Source organism: Aptenodytes forsteri, unplaced genomic scaffold (genome assembly GCF_000699145.1).
Source record: "Aptenodytes forsteri isolate BGI_AS27 unplaced genomic scaffold, ASM69914v1 Scaffold278, whole genome shotgun sequence".
NCBI classification, from domain to species: domain Eukaryota; kingdom Metazoa; phylum Chordata; class Aves; order Sphenisciformes; family Spheniscidae; genus Aptenodytes; species Aptenodytes forsteri.
In genome coordinates, this window is record NW_008795907.1 from 991,341 (window position 1) to 1,007,926 (window position 16,586).

Sequence of the window (16,586 nt, forward strand, 5' to 3'; positions counted from 1 at the left end):
GAAAAACCCCGCCAAGAATGCACCCCGGAAAAACAAAAACACCCCCCCCCCCCCCCCCCAATTTAATCTTTGTTAAGCTAATCCTGTCTCTTGTAGCTATTTTTCTCTTAGATTTTTAGAAACAGGTCATAATGGACCACCTAACTAATTCAGCTGGAAATTATGAAATAGTTCATGACCTTCCGAAACAAATGTATTAGTTTTCCTACTGCCAGTTGAACTCCTTAATCAGAGGGTTGAGAAAATTCTCTCTAGAGACTCCTGTCTGGTTGCTTTTCTGTTAATGAAAAGATTCCCAGAAGAATGAAAAGACTTTTACATATTCCTGCTTTCTCTTGATTGACTCAGAAGAGAGATTTTTGGTGGTTCTTAACTAATGCAAGTCATGAAAACTATTTTGTACTTTCCTTTCTTGATAGTATTTAATACACCAGAGATATGCAAATAAAATATCTCAATTTCTTCTGTGTCCCAAAGTTACTGGCAACTTCAAAGTGTGTCTCTGCCAGGAAACATGAACATGCAGTGCAGCAACATACCAGAGACAAGTTTTAGAGTGTACTCAGTACTCTGGTCGCATCTGGATTCTAAAGATATGTTTTATATTTTATACTTCTCCATAGGTAACATCCCAGTGCTCAGTGCCTCATGGATCATCATCAGTGCCACTGTGTAAGTCAAGCAACAGAGAGAAGTCTGTAGTGTTTTTGGCAAGCCCCACTTGCTTGTTCTCCAAGCCCAATGGTGTCAAATGTGCAGTGCGTTTGAGCTCCAACAGACCACCAACATAAATGCCCTCTCTTTGTCTAACGATGGCATCTGTTTCTCTCTGGTATTAGTACCTGGCACTGTGCGTAGTTGGCACAGCTTTTACTTTCTCTATGGTTTTCATTTGCAGGAAGGCTGCAGAAGCAATTTTTGGCCATTTTTTTTCTAATATTTTTGGAATAGTCCCTCTCCTCAAGCAATATAAACCAGCAATATCTCTACATATCCATATTTTACTTATACATTAGCTGTGTCCCAACCTAATTGCATTTTGGACTTCCTGGTTTTCATATGGCAGTAATCCACAGTTACTATGACTTGCTTGCTCCTGAATACTTGTATGTATATGTCCTACACGTTTTCTCATTTAAATGTTGTCCTCAGCCTTACCTAGACATAGATTCCGGAGGGTTTTTTTACTCCGTATAGGCCCAGAGCATTCAGAGTGCTATGACAACTGACACACTGCCGTAGGTTCTCAAGCCAGCCCATACTGCAGTCATGAATGTGCAGAGATTCTTCCACAAGTCTGTTTTAGTTCTGGAAACTACACTATATGCGCTAAGTAGTTCATTCCAAAAGTACTTGTGATAAAAGCAGTCTGGGAAATCCAAAGAAAAGTGATACCCTTTTATTCTGTCCAGCGATCTGCGGGAAGAGATTACCTGGAGGCCTTAATCTTAGAGATTAGAGTAAGGGTCTTATCTTCACTTATAAACTAGCCCCATGCTAGCATGCATAGTGCAGTGATTCGCAGCATTGAAAAACTGCTTACACACTTAGGAAAGTAATTGCTATGGAACCCCAGAAAGAATGAGGTAATTGTTTTGCACCATCTCCCAATGTTAGTAGCATTTTTGTGTGTCGGCACTTAACATGTATAGTCACCAGGAATATTTACCTCCCTGGCTAGCCTCAGATGTAGGCATGCCCTAAAGGTACCTTGAGCTCCATCTTTCACTGTGTATTTTGGTAACAACCATGTGAGTTTTGAGAAGTGTACAGTTACAGTTTAATAACCAAACAGTTGTGTACTGAAAATTGGTAGCAAAGTGTGCAAGACTTTGGCACTGGAGGTTCTGCTCTCATTTCAAAGGAATTAAAGCCATATGTACCAAGTATCTATTCTGAAGAAACCAAACTGAGGGCAATCCACTTTTTGGAGCTCAGTATAAATCCTGTCTAACACCATGCAAGTCTTGCATTGTTGGGCCAACACACCTTTTGGGGCTGACTATGTTTTTACAACGATACTCAAATACATCAAAAAACCCCCGCCCCACTCAAGAACCTTACTTGAAAAGATACCGGGGGTTTATCTCATCCCATAAAGTGTCAATTCAGGGTTGATTTTTAAGAAAATATTGTTCAGGCTGTTGGTTTTTTTTTACTGGAAAGCTTTTTTATTTTCTAAGGAAAAATGATGACTTTTCAGTTCACTATACGTCTTTGCAACTGTGCACAGGGTTTTAGCCTGAAAAAATAAAAGCAGATGCTTTTTTATGTGGCAAGACCTTTGTTCATTAGAATAGTTAGATCAGACCTAATTTGAGCAATGTAGACTGTTTCTGTGGATCTATCTTGAAAGAAATGTTGATGGTTACAGAGTTGTCATTCAAAACTATTTTGCAAGTACTTTGTGATGTAATCCATCTTGGGAATTGTGTGCTACTTGTTGTAGCTGTGGCTTCCGGTCATCACTGTCTATGTTAGTGATTGATCAAATAAATCAGATAACATCATTTCTGCTCCCAGTCTGATGGCTGTTAAACCTCCTAAGAACTTCAAAGATAGTTATAGTTATGTGAAGAACCTAGCTACCTACAGATATAATACTGCTTGTGGTTTTTTTTTCCCTTGTAGATTGAGAGAACCATTTTTATAAATTAATTGTTCTTGGAAAGCAAATTAAAGGCATAGCTAATGTTGAAGCACAGATGTAGTTCTTTCTTCAGTTATTTTGGCCCAACTCCTGTTAAAACTGTGAATTGATATTATTAAGTAATAGCTGACAGGTTTGAACTTGGCAGATATGAATTATATGAATCATCATTTTGAGTTCTGTTTTGACGGAAGGAGAATAATACTGATAGCCACGGCTTTGTAAAAAGTCCAGCCATAGTCCTCAGGGATTTCACTGCTCTTCTAGATCATCTTCCCATGGTGATGCTAGATGTCCATCAGCCTTCTACTGCACAAATATTCCCAAAGAACTACTTGGTTGGTTTATTTGTCAGCGGAAGCCCAGTGGTGTCATAAGAGGTTAATACCACATCTGGTCTCCAGCTTTCTGCTGGTCAACTGATCTAGTTTTACTTGAGACTGCTAACTTTAAAAAGGAGTAAGTAATTGCACCCTATAATTACAGTGTATAAAATAAGGTACAACTGAACTGAAATGCAGTATACAGAAATAATAAACAGCTAAATTTAATTACCAGCTCATTCATTGTATTCACAAAAAGTTTGAAGGTGAAATAAATAGTGAGCAGCTCAAAATCAAGTTAGCAAACTGCAACTGATTTTGTGAAGCATAGCAACTTAGTTATTTTCTATAAACGCTTCCATATAGTGTTCTCTTTAAAAAGGGCAGATATGGTTTGGTACAGCAGACTGCAGAGCTTTCTCTAGTCTGTCTTTGATAAATACTTTTGCAGCTGGTTGCAACTTTGTTATACGTTGTTGTTTTGTTAATGATAAAGCTAAGGCCGCTAAGCCTGAAAAATGTGTGTGTTGTGGTTACTACTTCCAGCAATTTGGATATATTCCCCAGCCGCAGTCTACCGAAATCATTATTTGATTTCATGGCAAAATGACCAGAGGAGAGCAAAATTTTGCCATTTATCACTGGACCCTTCTTGTTAATAACAACCCCTGTTGTTATTAAGGTATCTCCTAGGCTTGTGTGTCTACTGCCTTTTTTTCTCTTTGCATCACCAGCCTATGAAGCAGTGAGCCTATTATAAACTTGGTGATGTTACTTCTATTATTGATGCTTCCAGAATCAAATACTCACCAAAATAACCTAAAGTTAATGGTTTCAATGTTCATCAATCTCACCAAAATATGAGTTGCATATTTCCTCCCCTTCTTCCTGTAAAAGATTGTATAGTAAAGAAGCTGTTTAAGTTTCAAAAAAAAGTAGAAGCAAAGGAAGAAATAAGTGTACTGTAGGACTGTTTGATTCAGAAAAGAGTGTGGGTTTGCTGGCTGGGGCAGCAGTCTGAGGGGGTGGTCGCTTCTGATGTGCTAAGGCTAAAAGAATAGGTTTGTGCATATGAAAACAACAAGACTAATTTTCATGCCAAGATAGAAGTTTTCAGATGGTACTTAATGGTGTTGGTTCCTATTCCTATTATTGGAAGTCAGTCTTCCAACAGACCATTTGGAAATTTGTCCTAAGTGTCTTAGCTTTGCCCACATTACCAAACTACAATAGTGGGTCTGCTGCTCTGAAACTCAAATTGCACCAGGCTTTCTCGTGTCCAGTGTTACATGTGTCAAACTGCTGTCCAAGCTCCCAGCACAGGAGATATTACTAAGGAAAGACCAGGTATTCTTATGCTCTGGAAGTCTCACTGCTAGAATTTTTTAAAGCCCTTGCAACTTTTCATAAGTTTTCTTAAGTTAAAAACAGTCTTAAATTACACTTGGACCTGAGTAGAGGGTTAAAGGATGATAGCAGTAGCTTGTAAATAATCCTACCCATTGATTTCTGGTTAATCGGGGCTGTCCATAGCTGTTAGGTACGGACAGAGAAGGAGGCACAGACTTCTTACTTTTCAGCTTGGGCAGAACTTTCTATCAACAGGTACATGACGGGATATTTATCTGATGTTATCAATGTAGACAAACTTATGGAGAGACTGTTAAGTAAAGACCTGGCCCTAAGCATAGTAATGGAAGGCTGGCTTCTTTTTACTGTCTGATCTATATTCTGAAGGACTGATTAGCTCTGAAGACATCATACCCTCTCCTTGCTGTCAAGGTGAGCAAATTCAAACTTCCCTTTCCAAAACTGACTTTGCTTTCTTGCTTTTGAATCTGTTTTGCCCTCTGCCTTGTTAAAAGCAGCTACAGGAGGTGAGTAGAAAGCAAGAGATGCTTCCACTTGGCCCAGATTCTGAGAGCTTTCAGGTTTTTCTCTGACCCAAAATGTTTTGGAGCAAGCTTGCAATGTTCCCTGCAAGTGTTGGTGTAGTGTCAACTATGATGTGGTGGACATTGTATTTCCATGAGATTGCTGACGTGTTTATTAACGTGTTATTTCTCATCAGCTTAATCAAGAGTGACTGTGTTTATGTATAGGAAGACTGCCATTCTAAAAACAGTAAAACACATGAAAAAGTAGGATATTAATAAAGAGCTTTGGCCCTACGTTCAGCAGAATGATTCAGGATAAATAAGAAGGAAACTTGCAGTGCTTGACATTCTTTGCTACTAGCAAAATGTCACAAAATAGAAATGAAGCTGAAAGTTATAAGAAGTTGTTTTCAAAAGCAGCTTAATGAATGGATTTCAGGTTCTGTCTTTGCAAACATGACACAATTTGTTTTGCACTTACATTCTTTTTTAAAGTAATCTTAAGATCTAAAAAAACCCCCACCTGTTCATCGTGTTTAATGATGCTTTTTGAGCACTCTGTTCTTATTCTTTTAAATATGTTTAGAGATCATTGCATATCCAAAAAAGCAGAATTCTGAATTTTATCATTTGTGTGTCATGTAGATGTGTATCTGGGTGTGATTTTCTACTGTGTACATTGTTCTCTATGCATCAAATTGCAAATAGTATGTACTTAAATTCTACTGCTGCAAAATATTAATATGTTGTCCTTTATTTTGGCAACCCATAAAGATGCAGAAGATTTAATGGACTTGAAAGCATTAAAAAGAAGCTATTGTTCAACAAACTGTAGCTTTCATTCATCCTGTAACTCTGTAATAAATGCAAGATGTTGAAGGGAAAGGAGCCAAATATTAGTGTGGTCCTAAGAGACCAAACAAATAATGGAACTACTTAAATTTGTCATTCTTCTTTCATGATTACACTCAAATCTAAAATGTACACAAATGTAATTTCTGTACAGATAGTTTCAGTGTTTGCTTCTACTTTTGGTTTATTGAGCATTGCTAAATCTTTTCAGTAATGTTTATAATATAATGGTTTCCTTTTTTTTTTAGAAGCTGGTGGATTTTTTAAATTTAAATTCAGCATGCATTCAATTATTGCGGAGTGTAAGGAATTATTAATGTAGTGGAGAGCCACTGCATTAGCAGGGTGGTTCTTACCTTGTCAGTTCTGTGGGCAAGGTGCCAGCTTTGAGTCACACACACAAGCATAATGGCAATGACAGTAACTTTCCTTTCACATATGCATGTCGTGGTTCGCACTCAGTTTTATGACTTTGGTTTTTGAAGACATGGGGGTTCAAACAGTAGGCCCAGTCTATCTGAGCCTCAGCTACCACCTGACAGAAATGGTCCTCTGTGCACAGAGGTGTCTGGTGCTTAGGTTGACTTTATGTTGGGAAAATGGTTCCCATGCTAACATGCCTGTGTTGGACCTGCGGAAATAAAAGAACGTGGATTTGGACTGATTCATAATCCAGCGAGTTGGAAGTTGCTTAGTCCTCTCCTAATGCTCCCCATCTGAACCCTATGGTTGCTTACAGAATAAGGATCTCAATAGCTTGTAAAGGTCTGGTGTAAGAGAGGGAAGCAAATGAACTTTCTCTATGTATGGCTATCATATGTCAATCCAGATTGTCTTGGAAAACTCCTATCTGTGTGTATTCCCTGAGGCCACATCTGCTGATCTTCATGCACTGTAAGAAATACGGGGTTTATGAGATGAAGTCAATCCTGAATGCAAGCTCTTGTACTACCATGTGTGCGCAGACTCGCTATGCACTGCAGTGGATCATTTTGTTGAGGTCTTTCCTTGAGGCTATGTTGCCATGTGTCTGGGAGCCTGAAAAAATAAACAATTCCTCAGAACACACCCAGAAAGATTTTTGTGGCAGAAGGAATGGCAACTTGACGTGTGGTAGTTTTGCATCTTTGGTTCTTGTCCTAAGGATAAGGCTGCATTAGAAGGGGTGGTGGCCTGGACACAAACTTGGAGAGCTGTTGCACCTGACTGCACTAAAATAGAGATATGGCAATTTAAAAACACAGGAAGCTATTCCTGCTGAAATGAGTTAGCATAAGTCATTGAATGCAGTGTTTACATAACATGAGGAACTAGTCAAAGCTGTAGTTACAATATCAGATATTTTTCCTTTGCCTGTACTGCTACTTAAAATCTCCCTGTTCTTTCCCCAAATAGACCTCCAGGTGGTGAAAAAATAGAGGAAATCTTTGGAAAATGCTGGCACACCAGTGTTGGGCAGGCTGATACATGCCTCCTTAAATCTCTTTCTCCCTGTAGCACTATCCTTTAGCAGATTTCTTTAGCAGAAACACTTAAATTCTGCAGCTGCTTCTGACATACAATGGGCTTAAATCAGGATTAAATCCCACTAAAGAAGTCAGTGGTGTCACACTGGTGCAAAACCTGGTGTGAGATAAGTCAGGAATCCTTTGTGATTTTTTTTTTTTTTATTGCATTAGGTATATGAAATGTAGCTGCTGGCTGGTTTAAGAGAAGTAAAACATCCTCTGTGTCAGGATGGATGTATTTTTGTCAGAAGGAAGCTCTCACTCAAAACCAAGCTGTGTCATGCTCGTGATGAATAAGCATGGATGCTATAAGTGCAAAGCAATGTTTTTCCATCTGTGTGTGTTAGACTGAGCATAATACAATTTTTAGTGTATGTGAATGCTAGGAACCAGGCTAGAAGCCCAGCGTGCAACCTGGTTAGCTGCTTGGCCTGGCAGGCTCTGCGCTGCTGATGGAGCAGCAAAACCAGCGTGGCATCTTGTCATAACTGGGCTTGTCTCCAGAAGCTAATTTTCAAACACCAGCAGCTCAGATGTGAAGTTTCCAGAGGTGAGCTGTATTTGATCAGCTGTGTTTGACTGTCACAAGACACATCGGTGGTGGTGGTGTCAAGTGTTTTGTGAGCGTGTGATAAACAGTTTGAACAAAATTCTCCCCATGGAAGTTGGTGTTGCCTGACTTACATTACGTAGTTACTGATGTGTTAGTTCAAAATCCAAAGCTGGCTGTTGTTTCACTTTACCTGTAGTCTTAAATCAAAAAGGGGCTTTTGAGGAACATGAGAACAAACCTTGTTCTCCACCTTCCTATTTATTTCAATACTAAAGGAATACAGAAAATATGTAATGTTTCCATCAAATTCTGGATGATTTTGATTATGTCTTATTTCTGTTCAGAATCAATATATTTGCAGTTTATAGTACATTGTATGCTGCTGGTGGGGGGGTGGAAGCCAAAGGCTTTTCTTGTGAAAGATGATCAAATGTTTCTCCTGGTGTGTCCTTAGGCTTAGAATTCAGCTTTTTGCAAGTTCAAAAATATCTAAAGTTTGCTGTATTTGACTGCACAGATGCGCACCCAGTTTTTCAGATAGTGGTAAACCTTCCTTGGGATTTAGAAACTCCATGCAAGGTCTATTAAAAGCATATAATTAATCAGTTTTAAAACAAGATGCTAAGGTTGCCTGCTCTGTACAACTAGAATGCAAGCTGTCCATTGTTACAAAATTGTTCGACTGCATGAAGCCCCATTATTTCTCATTAAAGGTCTAAACATCCAGCTGATCCAGTAATTTGATTGTCTCAAACACTTCTTAATGCCTTAACAATGAAAAGAGACCTATATATTTCCTTCTCAAACAGCATTGCTAGAGTGCCTGCAAGCATGAGTCATTTTTTGTGTCTGACCAGTGGTGATAAGGAAGCAAATGATACCTCATGGGTGTTCGCAGCACATCTACAATCAGCAGAAATATTTTTTTGTACCATATTTTTGACATTAGGGCTCTTTTTGCAGGAGGAATGAAGCTATATATACCATCACAATTTTTCTCCTATACAATGAAAAATAAATGACACTTAAATATTTTGATTTCATACTTGTCTCAGAATAATGCAGAATTTTCACAGTTAAGAGGTTTGAAAATAAAATGCTACGTGGTTTCTAGTCTACAACCTAGTATCCCAGGAAGCTGCTGAAATCTGTTTTCTTGGGATGTACATTGTTATTGACTGTTTTGCTCTCATCTTTCACTGGGGCAGTTATTTCTCAGGACAGTAAGGATACTTGCACATTTATAAATGCATTTCATTTAGTCTTCAGATAAGGAGGATGATGGCTGCAGTTCAGCCTTTATGGGTGTGGAAGGTAAAGCAACAGCGTAATACTATTGGCATTGTAGGAGTCAGTCTCTGCTCCCATAACCTAACAATGAGTTGAATATTTATGAGAGAGAGAGAGTGTGCCTGAAGGAGGAAACTTAAAACACTGTTTTATTCATGTTTTGAATATTTCCATTGCCTTTTTAGTATGATAAACAAAAATGGTGTTTAGGTTTCCTCTAGAAATAACAATAAACACATAGGGGTGATGTGGCAAACAAAAAACTTCTAATAGTGCAGTAGCACACAGCTAACTGCACTACAGTTTAGGTTGTGTCAATATTTCCATTATAAATCCAATTTTCAGAATTTTTTCAGCTGTAAAAGTCTGCTTCAGTCTGAAACTTGGCAAGGTGTTTCTCTGCCTGAGAATGAACTTTCTTCTTTTTCAACTGAAGTGTATCTGAATTCTTCATTTCCAGGATTTTATAAGCACTTCCAGAGTATTAGTTGCTGTAATACCAGTGGGAGTGCTGAAGTGATTCTCTGGCAGAAGGATACAGCGCACGCGTGTGTGTGTGTGTGTGTGTGTAAAATACTTTAGATTTAATGTACAATGAGATATGTTGTATTATCTGTCTAGTTAAATCACCCTTTGTGGTAAAGGGATTGTAACGCTTATCATAACAAGCAAGTTAGTTGCCCAGGGAGATGTAATAGAGGAAGGCACCGAGCAGGCTTTTCTACAAAACTTTGCAGTGTATGGTAATCTTGACTTACAGTATTGTATCCGCTTCTTTGCTGAGCTGATCTTTGAGCGACTTCAGTTTGTGTTACATTGCAGTGAATCGCATGGTGATGTTCAGATGAATGTAGAGTAGGATTAGACCGAAAACCCATTATCTGGGCAGTCCTCAGGAGGTATAAAGTGATAGGTCTCCTGCCTTGACTGGAACTACTTGCCATCCAGAGGAGTGCACGAATGATTTATGTCAGAGGCTTTTTGTTGTAGAGCTTCCAAACAAAGCAGTGGGAATGGTGTGGATTAGTGTTTTCTGTGTCATTAAATTAATCTTGAGAACTGATCCCTTCCTTGCCCCGTCTCTGAATTCTAGCACCCCAGTCAGTGTTTTAAGTGTATAATATTTGCCTTCTGCAATGTGAAATGTGTTAACCATGGCAATCCTTAATTTTTTTTTTTTTTTTTTAGGCCACTTGAAAATGGTATAGTTAAAGGAGATACTGTTTTCCTGACTTTATAATTTCGTTTTGGTTCATAGCGGGCTTGATGTCAAGTCCTACCCAACCACTGGCTGGTGTCCAGACCTACCTGATGTTAACAGGGAGAGAATTTATTCACGCAGCATCTTTCCTTCCTCCTTGAGTTGTACTTTGCAAGAAGTGCCTCTCAGCCACCCACTCACAGCACTGTGAAACAAAAGCTTCAACTTCTGTTTGTATTCAGTTATCTCACAAGCTTTCATTGAGCTGCTGTCCAGCAGCTTATTGAAAGCTGCTATTTGTGTGTCAGCTTTGTCTAGTCCTTCCTTCTAGCATGTATTTACTCTGCATGTCAGCTCTCCAAATCGTACAAGTATGTGTTTTAGAAATCTAGACCGATTGTAGGAGGACATGAATGCCTTACGCTTTTTCCGTTCTTGATGCAGGATTTCATAGCAATAGATCACCTGGGATGAAAAGCTAATACAACTTTAAGCTGTTATTATGTTATCAAGATACTGCTTTCATAAACTATTAAGTTATTAAAACATTTCAAACTGTTACAGTTGAAAAGTACAGCTAATGAATGAGGATCAGCATTTCTGTGCACTGATGAGATGTTATTCTCTGACTTTAATATCAATATGCAGTGAAGTCTTATAGCTTTACAAGAATTTTGAATATGAATTTTCACCCTTTCATTAAATGTGGATATGTTATCATTATTTATTTGGTCCAGTGCAGCAGTGATAGCGTGATTGGTGTATTACAGACAGCTCCTGTTACCAGTTACTCCTCTGTCTCACAGTTCCAGAACTTGCATCACATAAATAATTTTGCCTATTTAAGTATTCTTCTCTGGAGTTCTATAGGAACACTGAAAATATTGCAGTCCTCCCTGTGTACTGGAAACTGATGTCACTTGTATGTAGAGGGGTGTTTTGGAAATGTATCTAGTTGAACTGCCCAAATGCAGTGTCAGTTCCAAAAGCCATCTTAGACCCTGCCTGTGCTTGGTGGGAGTCCTTCATTGACCTCTAGGGTTTGGGTCAGGGTCTAGCTACTGAGAGCACATTCATCTTTTTTTTAAGAAAATATTTGTGTATTGCGTGTTGCCTTTATTATGCATATGTAATATTTAGGTGTCTTTTAAATCATATTACTGGTGAAAGTTGTATTAATGATTAGTGTATTCATATTGCAGATTTCATGTAACTATTGATGTTCCTGTTCAGGACAATATTAGTCCTGTGACTAAGATGTCAGGTGCTTGCTATTAACCTCTAGTTCTTTCTCTCCCCTGCCCCTTTTTTAGAGGCCTTTGAGTCTTTGCTTCGCTTTGCTGAAAACCGCACAAGTTCCCTGTTTGAGACAGCTTACAGACCTATGGCAAAAGAAGCAGCAGAGCCTGTTAAAGAACTTTTTACAGACATCTCTCTCTACATTCTGGGTGCAGAGACTACAGTGGAAAGTGCAGTATTACGGTTCTTTGACAGTCTCTTTCCTCTGGTGTACAGTCGGCTAATAAACCCAGGAATTACAGATTTATCAGAGGACTATACGGAGTGTCTACGGCTTACAAGGCAAGACATAAATCCTTTTGGACGCTATTCTAAAAACATGGTTACAGAGCTGTCAAAATCTCTTTGGGCAAGTAGGATGCTTAGCCAGGCCCTCAGTCTGGGCATTGAAGTGATAAATACTACTGAACATGCAGCTCTCACCAAGGAATGTAGCAAAGCTCTAGTGAAGATGCAGTATTGCCCGCATTGCCAGGGCCTGACGCTAATCAGACCCTGTGTCGGATATTGTCTAAATGTAATGAGGGGCTGTTTGGCCAGTGTGTCAGAACTGGATGCACAATGGAGGGAGTATATCTCCACGCTGGAATATCTGACTAATGAAATGGCTGCCTCACATGATCTGGAAATTGCGCTGACGGGAATCCGGAACTCCATCAATGAAGCCATCCTGCATGCACAGTTGAATGGACCACAGCTCTCCACTACAGTAAGTGTTCCCTAATTATTCGCTACTCTCATTTATCACTTTCATTATTTGATGAATAAACATTTAAACAAGTTGGTGTTGTCTTTGCATCAGTTCTTAGTTTTCAACTAGATCTTTGTTTAATAGTCCGTGAAAACATAACGGATAATTATGATGGGGTTCAGTAGAGTCTGCTTTGAAATGAAAGGGTTGGGGGCGAATTTTGTTCCTTAAGAAGCAACCCTGTAAAGCAGATAGCTCTGGCTTGTCTGCAGAATTTTCTAAACAAAAAATTGGGGTATATTATACTTGATATCAACAATGTATTTTTATACTCTAAAACATCTGTTTCTGTAACTCTAGGAGCAGTGTTCCCGTGGCGTGTGAGTATTTGTAGTGTGTGTGGACATTGCACAGGAATCAGTAAAAAGGGTTAAAAGAGTGGGTTTCTAAATAAAGGCAAAGACGTTAACTGTTTCATAATTTTACAGTCCCTTTACTTTTGTGTTGACTGAGACATCAGGAAGGTAGTACGGGTCTATGAGTACACCCGTCATACAAAAGTTGGAAAAAGAACATGAAAAAAATCAAACTTATTTGACAGTGTTTACGTAAGTAAAGGATAAAAATACACTTAAAGTGGATCCATTTTTGTATGTGGTAGGTTACGGAGGAAAGAACTATGATGGTAGAACTATCTCAAATAATAGCAAAATATGACTGGCAGGTGTTCTCTCAAGGTGTTGAAGATTAGACCAGAAATTATTGAAATGACTAATGATTCAGCTGACTACATCTGTATGAAGTTGAACACGACTGTCAACGGAAAAAAATGTAGCAGTGTGGCCTTAAGCAGGGTAAAGACTAATCTAAAAAATGCAGACAGATCTGCCTGTCTTGAAAGTAAAGGAATTCTTGCAGAGAACAAATGAGAAGGAAACGCACGGATCTAAAAATTGAATTCCTGTGCTGAACTCTGGTCACCACATTACATAAGATAAAAAAATACTTCAAAGTCTACAGAAAGAAGCTATGGCAGAGGGTATTCTAAACTAAGAAAGTATTTTACTAGGAGAAAAATGCCTGTATGTTTGTAGCCTTTCATGATACCTAATATCACAGCTCTCTTCAATTTAGGACACCTGACAGAGCCAGAGACTTACAGCCAGTATAATATGTAGATTATAAAAAAAACCCCAACCAATTCTAGAAATCTGATGAAATTTTCACCTGATAATTGTAGTTATCTCAGTTCACCTTGCCTCAGGTTGTTCTTTACTTTTCATCAATGACACTTGTGTCTGCTAGTTTATCTGACATCCAAGGCTAAACATGAAAAAGTAAGAAAAGATTTGTCCAGGTTCTTGGATAATGCACATTACGCATTGGAGCCTACATGCATTGCAGAACAGTAGGTCTTATTGTGCTAATGTCTAGTTAGTAGCGTCACAATGTATCCCATAAAGCAGTGTTAAACCTACAACAAACATGTAATGAACAATCTCCTTGCATCTGCTCTAATTTTCACTCAGATGTTATTTTTATGTGAGTCTAGAAGGGAAATGAAAATTAAAGTACACTATTATATATATTAGTTTTATCTGACTATAGATAGGTACCTCTTAAATCATCACATGGCTTCATTACTGATTACACAGAATTAATTAGGAATAAAGTTAAGCTTTCTGACTACTAGCAGCAAAAATGATCTGACAGATATTTCTTGCAATATATGCAGCATGTTACAAAATGCTAAAACATAATTCTGCATTGCATTTGTCAGCCTCATAATTAATACACACTTGCTTAGCTTACTGGTGGGGTAAAATTCATAATCCAGGTGAATATCAGATAATTACAGATAAAGTCAACGAGTGTATTGCTTTTAGCTGATGTGGAAGTAGAATTCTCTCTGAAGTGTCTTTCAGGCGGAGGATTTTCTTTAATGGTTATTCAAGTCATTTTATTCAGGTCTTTCTCGGTTCCCTAGCAGTAACTTTAAACATTTTCCTTCTTCCATTCAGAATGAATTCAGAAAGCACTGTTGTGTTTGAAACTACGTTAATTCTTTTTCCCCCAAAGTTCTCTTTGTTTTTGCTCACTAGCAAAATCTCTGTGCACAGAAAAAGATTGTGTGTTGTTTTAGGGACTGCTCTGTAGGATAGCAAAGGATGTTTTCTGTTTGAGAATAAAAACTATATGCCAGTGTGTGTTCTCCTCAGTCTTCTAGCTTTTTCAGTTGTCAGCAGGGTAAGATTGTATTTTGAAGACAGAGCACGTTCCACTATTGGAGCAAGCATTTAGTCTGATACTGATTTAAAACTTTACTGATTAGTTACAGAGGAGATAACTATTATTTAGAAAATTGAGCCTAATACAGCTATGGAGCTGTATTTTCTTCCCTGAAGAAATGGAAAGGAGTTCAATCTACAGCTTCAGGATTTCTGGCTTCTCAGAACCCAGGACCTGATTCTAAATTACACTAGGGCCCTTTTGGGCCTCACTGACGGGTTTTGTATCCAGTGTATTTACTATTTGTTTTACCTATGGGAAAATTTTTAGAAGATACCTTCTCTTTTCCCTTCATAAAAATGTAGAGACCTTTTTCTGTTCATGCAGTATGGTCTTCAGGTTCTGCAGAAGTGGAAATGTTTAACTTCTGTACAGTTTCCGTTATAAATGCTGTAATTGGTTTCATTCAATTATAAATAATCTATGGAAAGCTCATTCAGGAAAGCAGAGTACTCCTTGTAGTTTTCATTTATCCCGAGGCATCCTTAATTAATGCACCTGCCCTTTTAGGAAACGTTTTATATTTTCTAATAGACAATATGGCTAAAAATTAGAGTTCTTTTTTAGCTTGCTGCCTGCCTGGATGATAATGAATAATGGAAAGTTAGATTGTTTTCTTTAAAACAGGGGGAAGGGGTGAAATAAACCAATAAAGCACTTAGGGTACTTTGCTCAAATGAGGTGCAGTCATTTACTATTAAATTTTTTTTAAAAAAATCCTATTTGTATGAAGAGTGCATAACTTCAGGAGTCTGGCCTCTGCTGATCTTGTCCATTATAGCCAAGAGAATTGCCTGATTTGCTGGGGTAGCATGTGTGAAAGGTCACCTTTAAGATATTAGTAATCTCTCTTCAGATTCCTCCGGAATGTGCCATGCCATTTGTTCAATGATACTGGCTTGCATCCAGCTTACTTAACCTAATGCGGGCCAGCCACGGTCTGCAGCATCAGCAATCATAATCATTACTTTCTGGTTTGTCTGCTGGAATCTAATTGTCTTTCGTATTGGTAGGAGCCCTGGCTGCTTCTTGGTGCCAGCTACAGAGACCAAGTTTGTTCACCCATCCTTATCATTTTTAAGACTTTTTATCTTTGTTTTTTCTTTTTGTGTCTGTGTTTAAAAGCTGGTCTAATTTTTCAAGTATTCAGTCTACCGTATTGCTGTATTCTAAACTCTGTATTAGTGCATCATTCCTGATTATTTTATTTTTATTTTTTATTCAAAGTGGAAGTAAAATACCCTCAACTAAAATGCAAGGAGGGGGAGAGGGAGTTTTAAAATGCGTGCTGGCCACTGGCACTTCGGGGAAGTGTATCACCAGGTAGTGTAACAAACACTGTCTGTGCCAGTACTCCCTGGAGTCAGGTCCCAGTAAGGTGGTGGTCCAGTTGCTTGCACAGGTCTAGTGAGGGCTTGCTTGCAGCCCGCCTCCAGTGGACCAAGGGTCTTGAATGGGGACAGGTATTGGAAAAAGAATAACATATGAGGTAGGGAAGATTTCTGTTGGATCAGAAATGGTTAGAATCTGTCCAGCCCCACTAACTACAAATCTGCACCTCCATGGGTATGGAACATATCCCAGTGCTGCAGTTTTGCCCTTCACTGAAGCTTGTTCATCTTGCTTGCAGAGTAGCACTGCTTTTCCCTGCTCTGGATGTGAAAGGCACCAATGATCTGTGGGATGGGTTTCCTGCTGGACAGGTGGGAGCCTAAGAGTGCTCAGGTACAGATTTCCTGTTAGCTTTGGCAATTCATGGTTGCACAGAGGTTCGCCTCTTCTCTGTCTGTGGGATAGAATATACCACTTCCCTGTGTGCCGTGGTTTAACCTCAGCTGGCAACTGAGCACCACACAGCCACTCGCTCACTCTCCCCGCCCCCGGCAGGATCAGGGAGAGAATCGGAAGAGAATCAGAAGAGTAAAAGTGAGAAAACTCATGGGTTGAGATAAGAACAGTTTAATAATTGAAATATAATAATAATAATAATAATAATAGAATATACAAAGCAAGTGACACACAATGCAATTGCTCACCACCCGCTGACCGATGC

General features: G+C 38.8%; 1 protein-coding gene across 1 annotated transcript in view; it reads left to right on the forward strand.

The window, feature by feature from the left end:
- Positions 1–16,586, forward strand: part of LOC103903132 (glypican-5) — a 395,395-nt gene that overhangs the window by 66,916 nt on the left and 311,893 nt on the right. Inside the window, exon 3 of the mRNA XM_009284270.1 lies at positions 11,568–12,262. Coding sequence (XP_009282545.1) covers positions 11,568–12,262 — 695 coding nt within the window. The remainder of the gene's footprint in view (positions 1–11,567; positions 12,263–16,586) is intronic.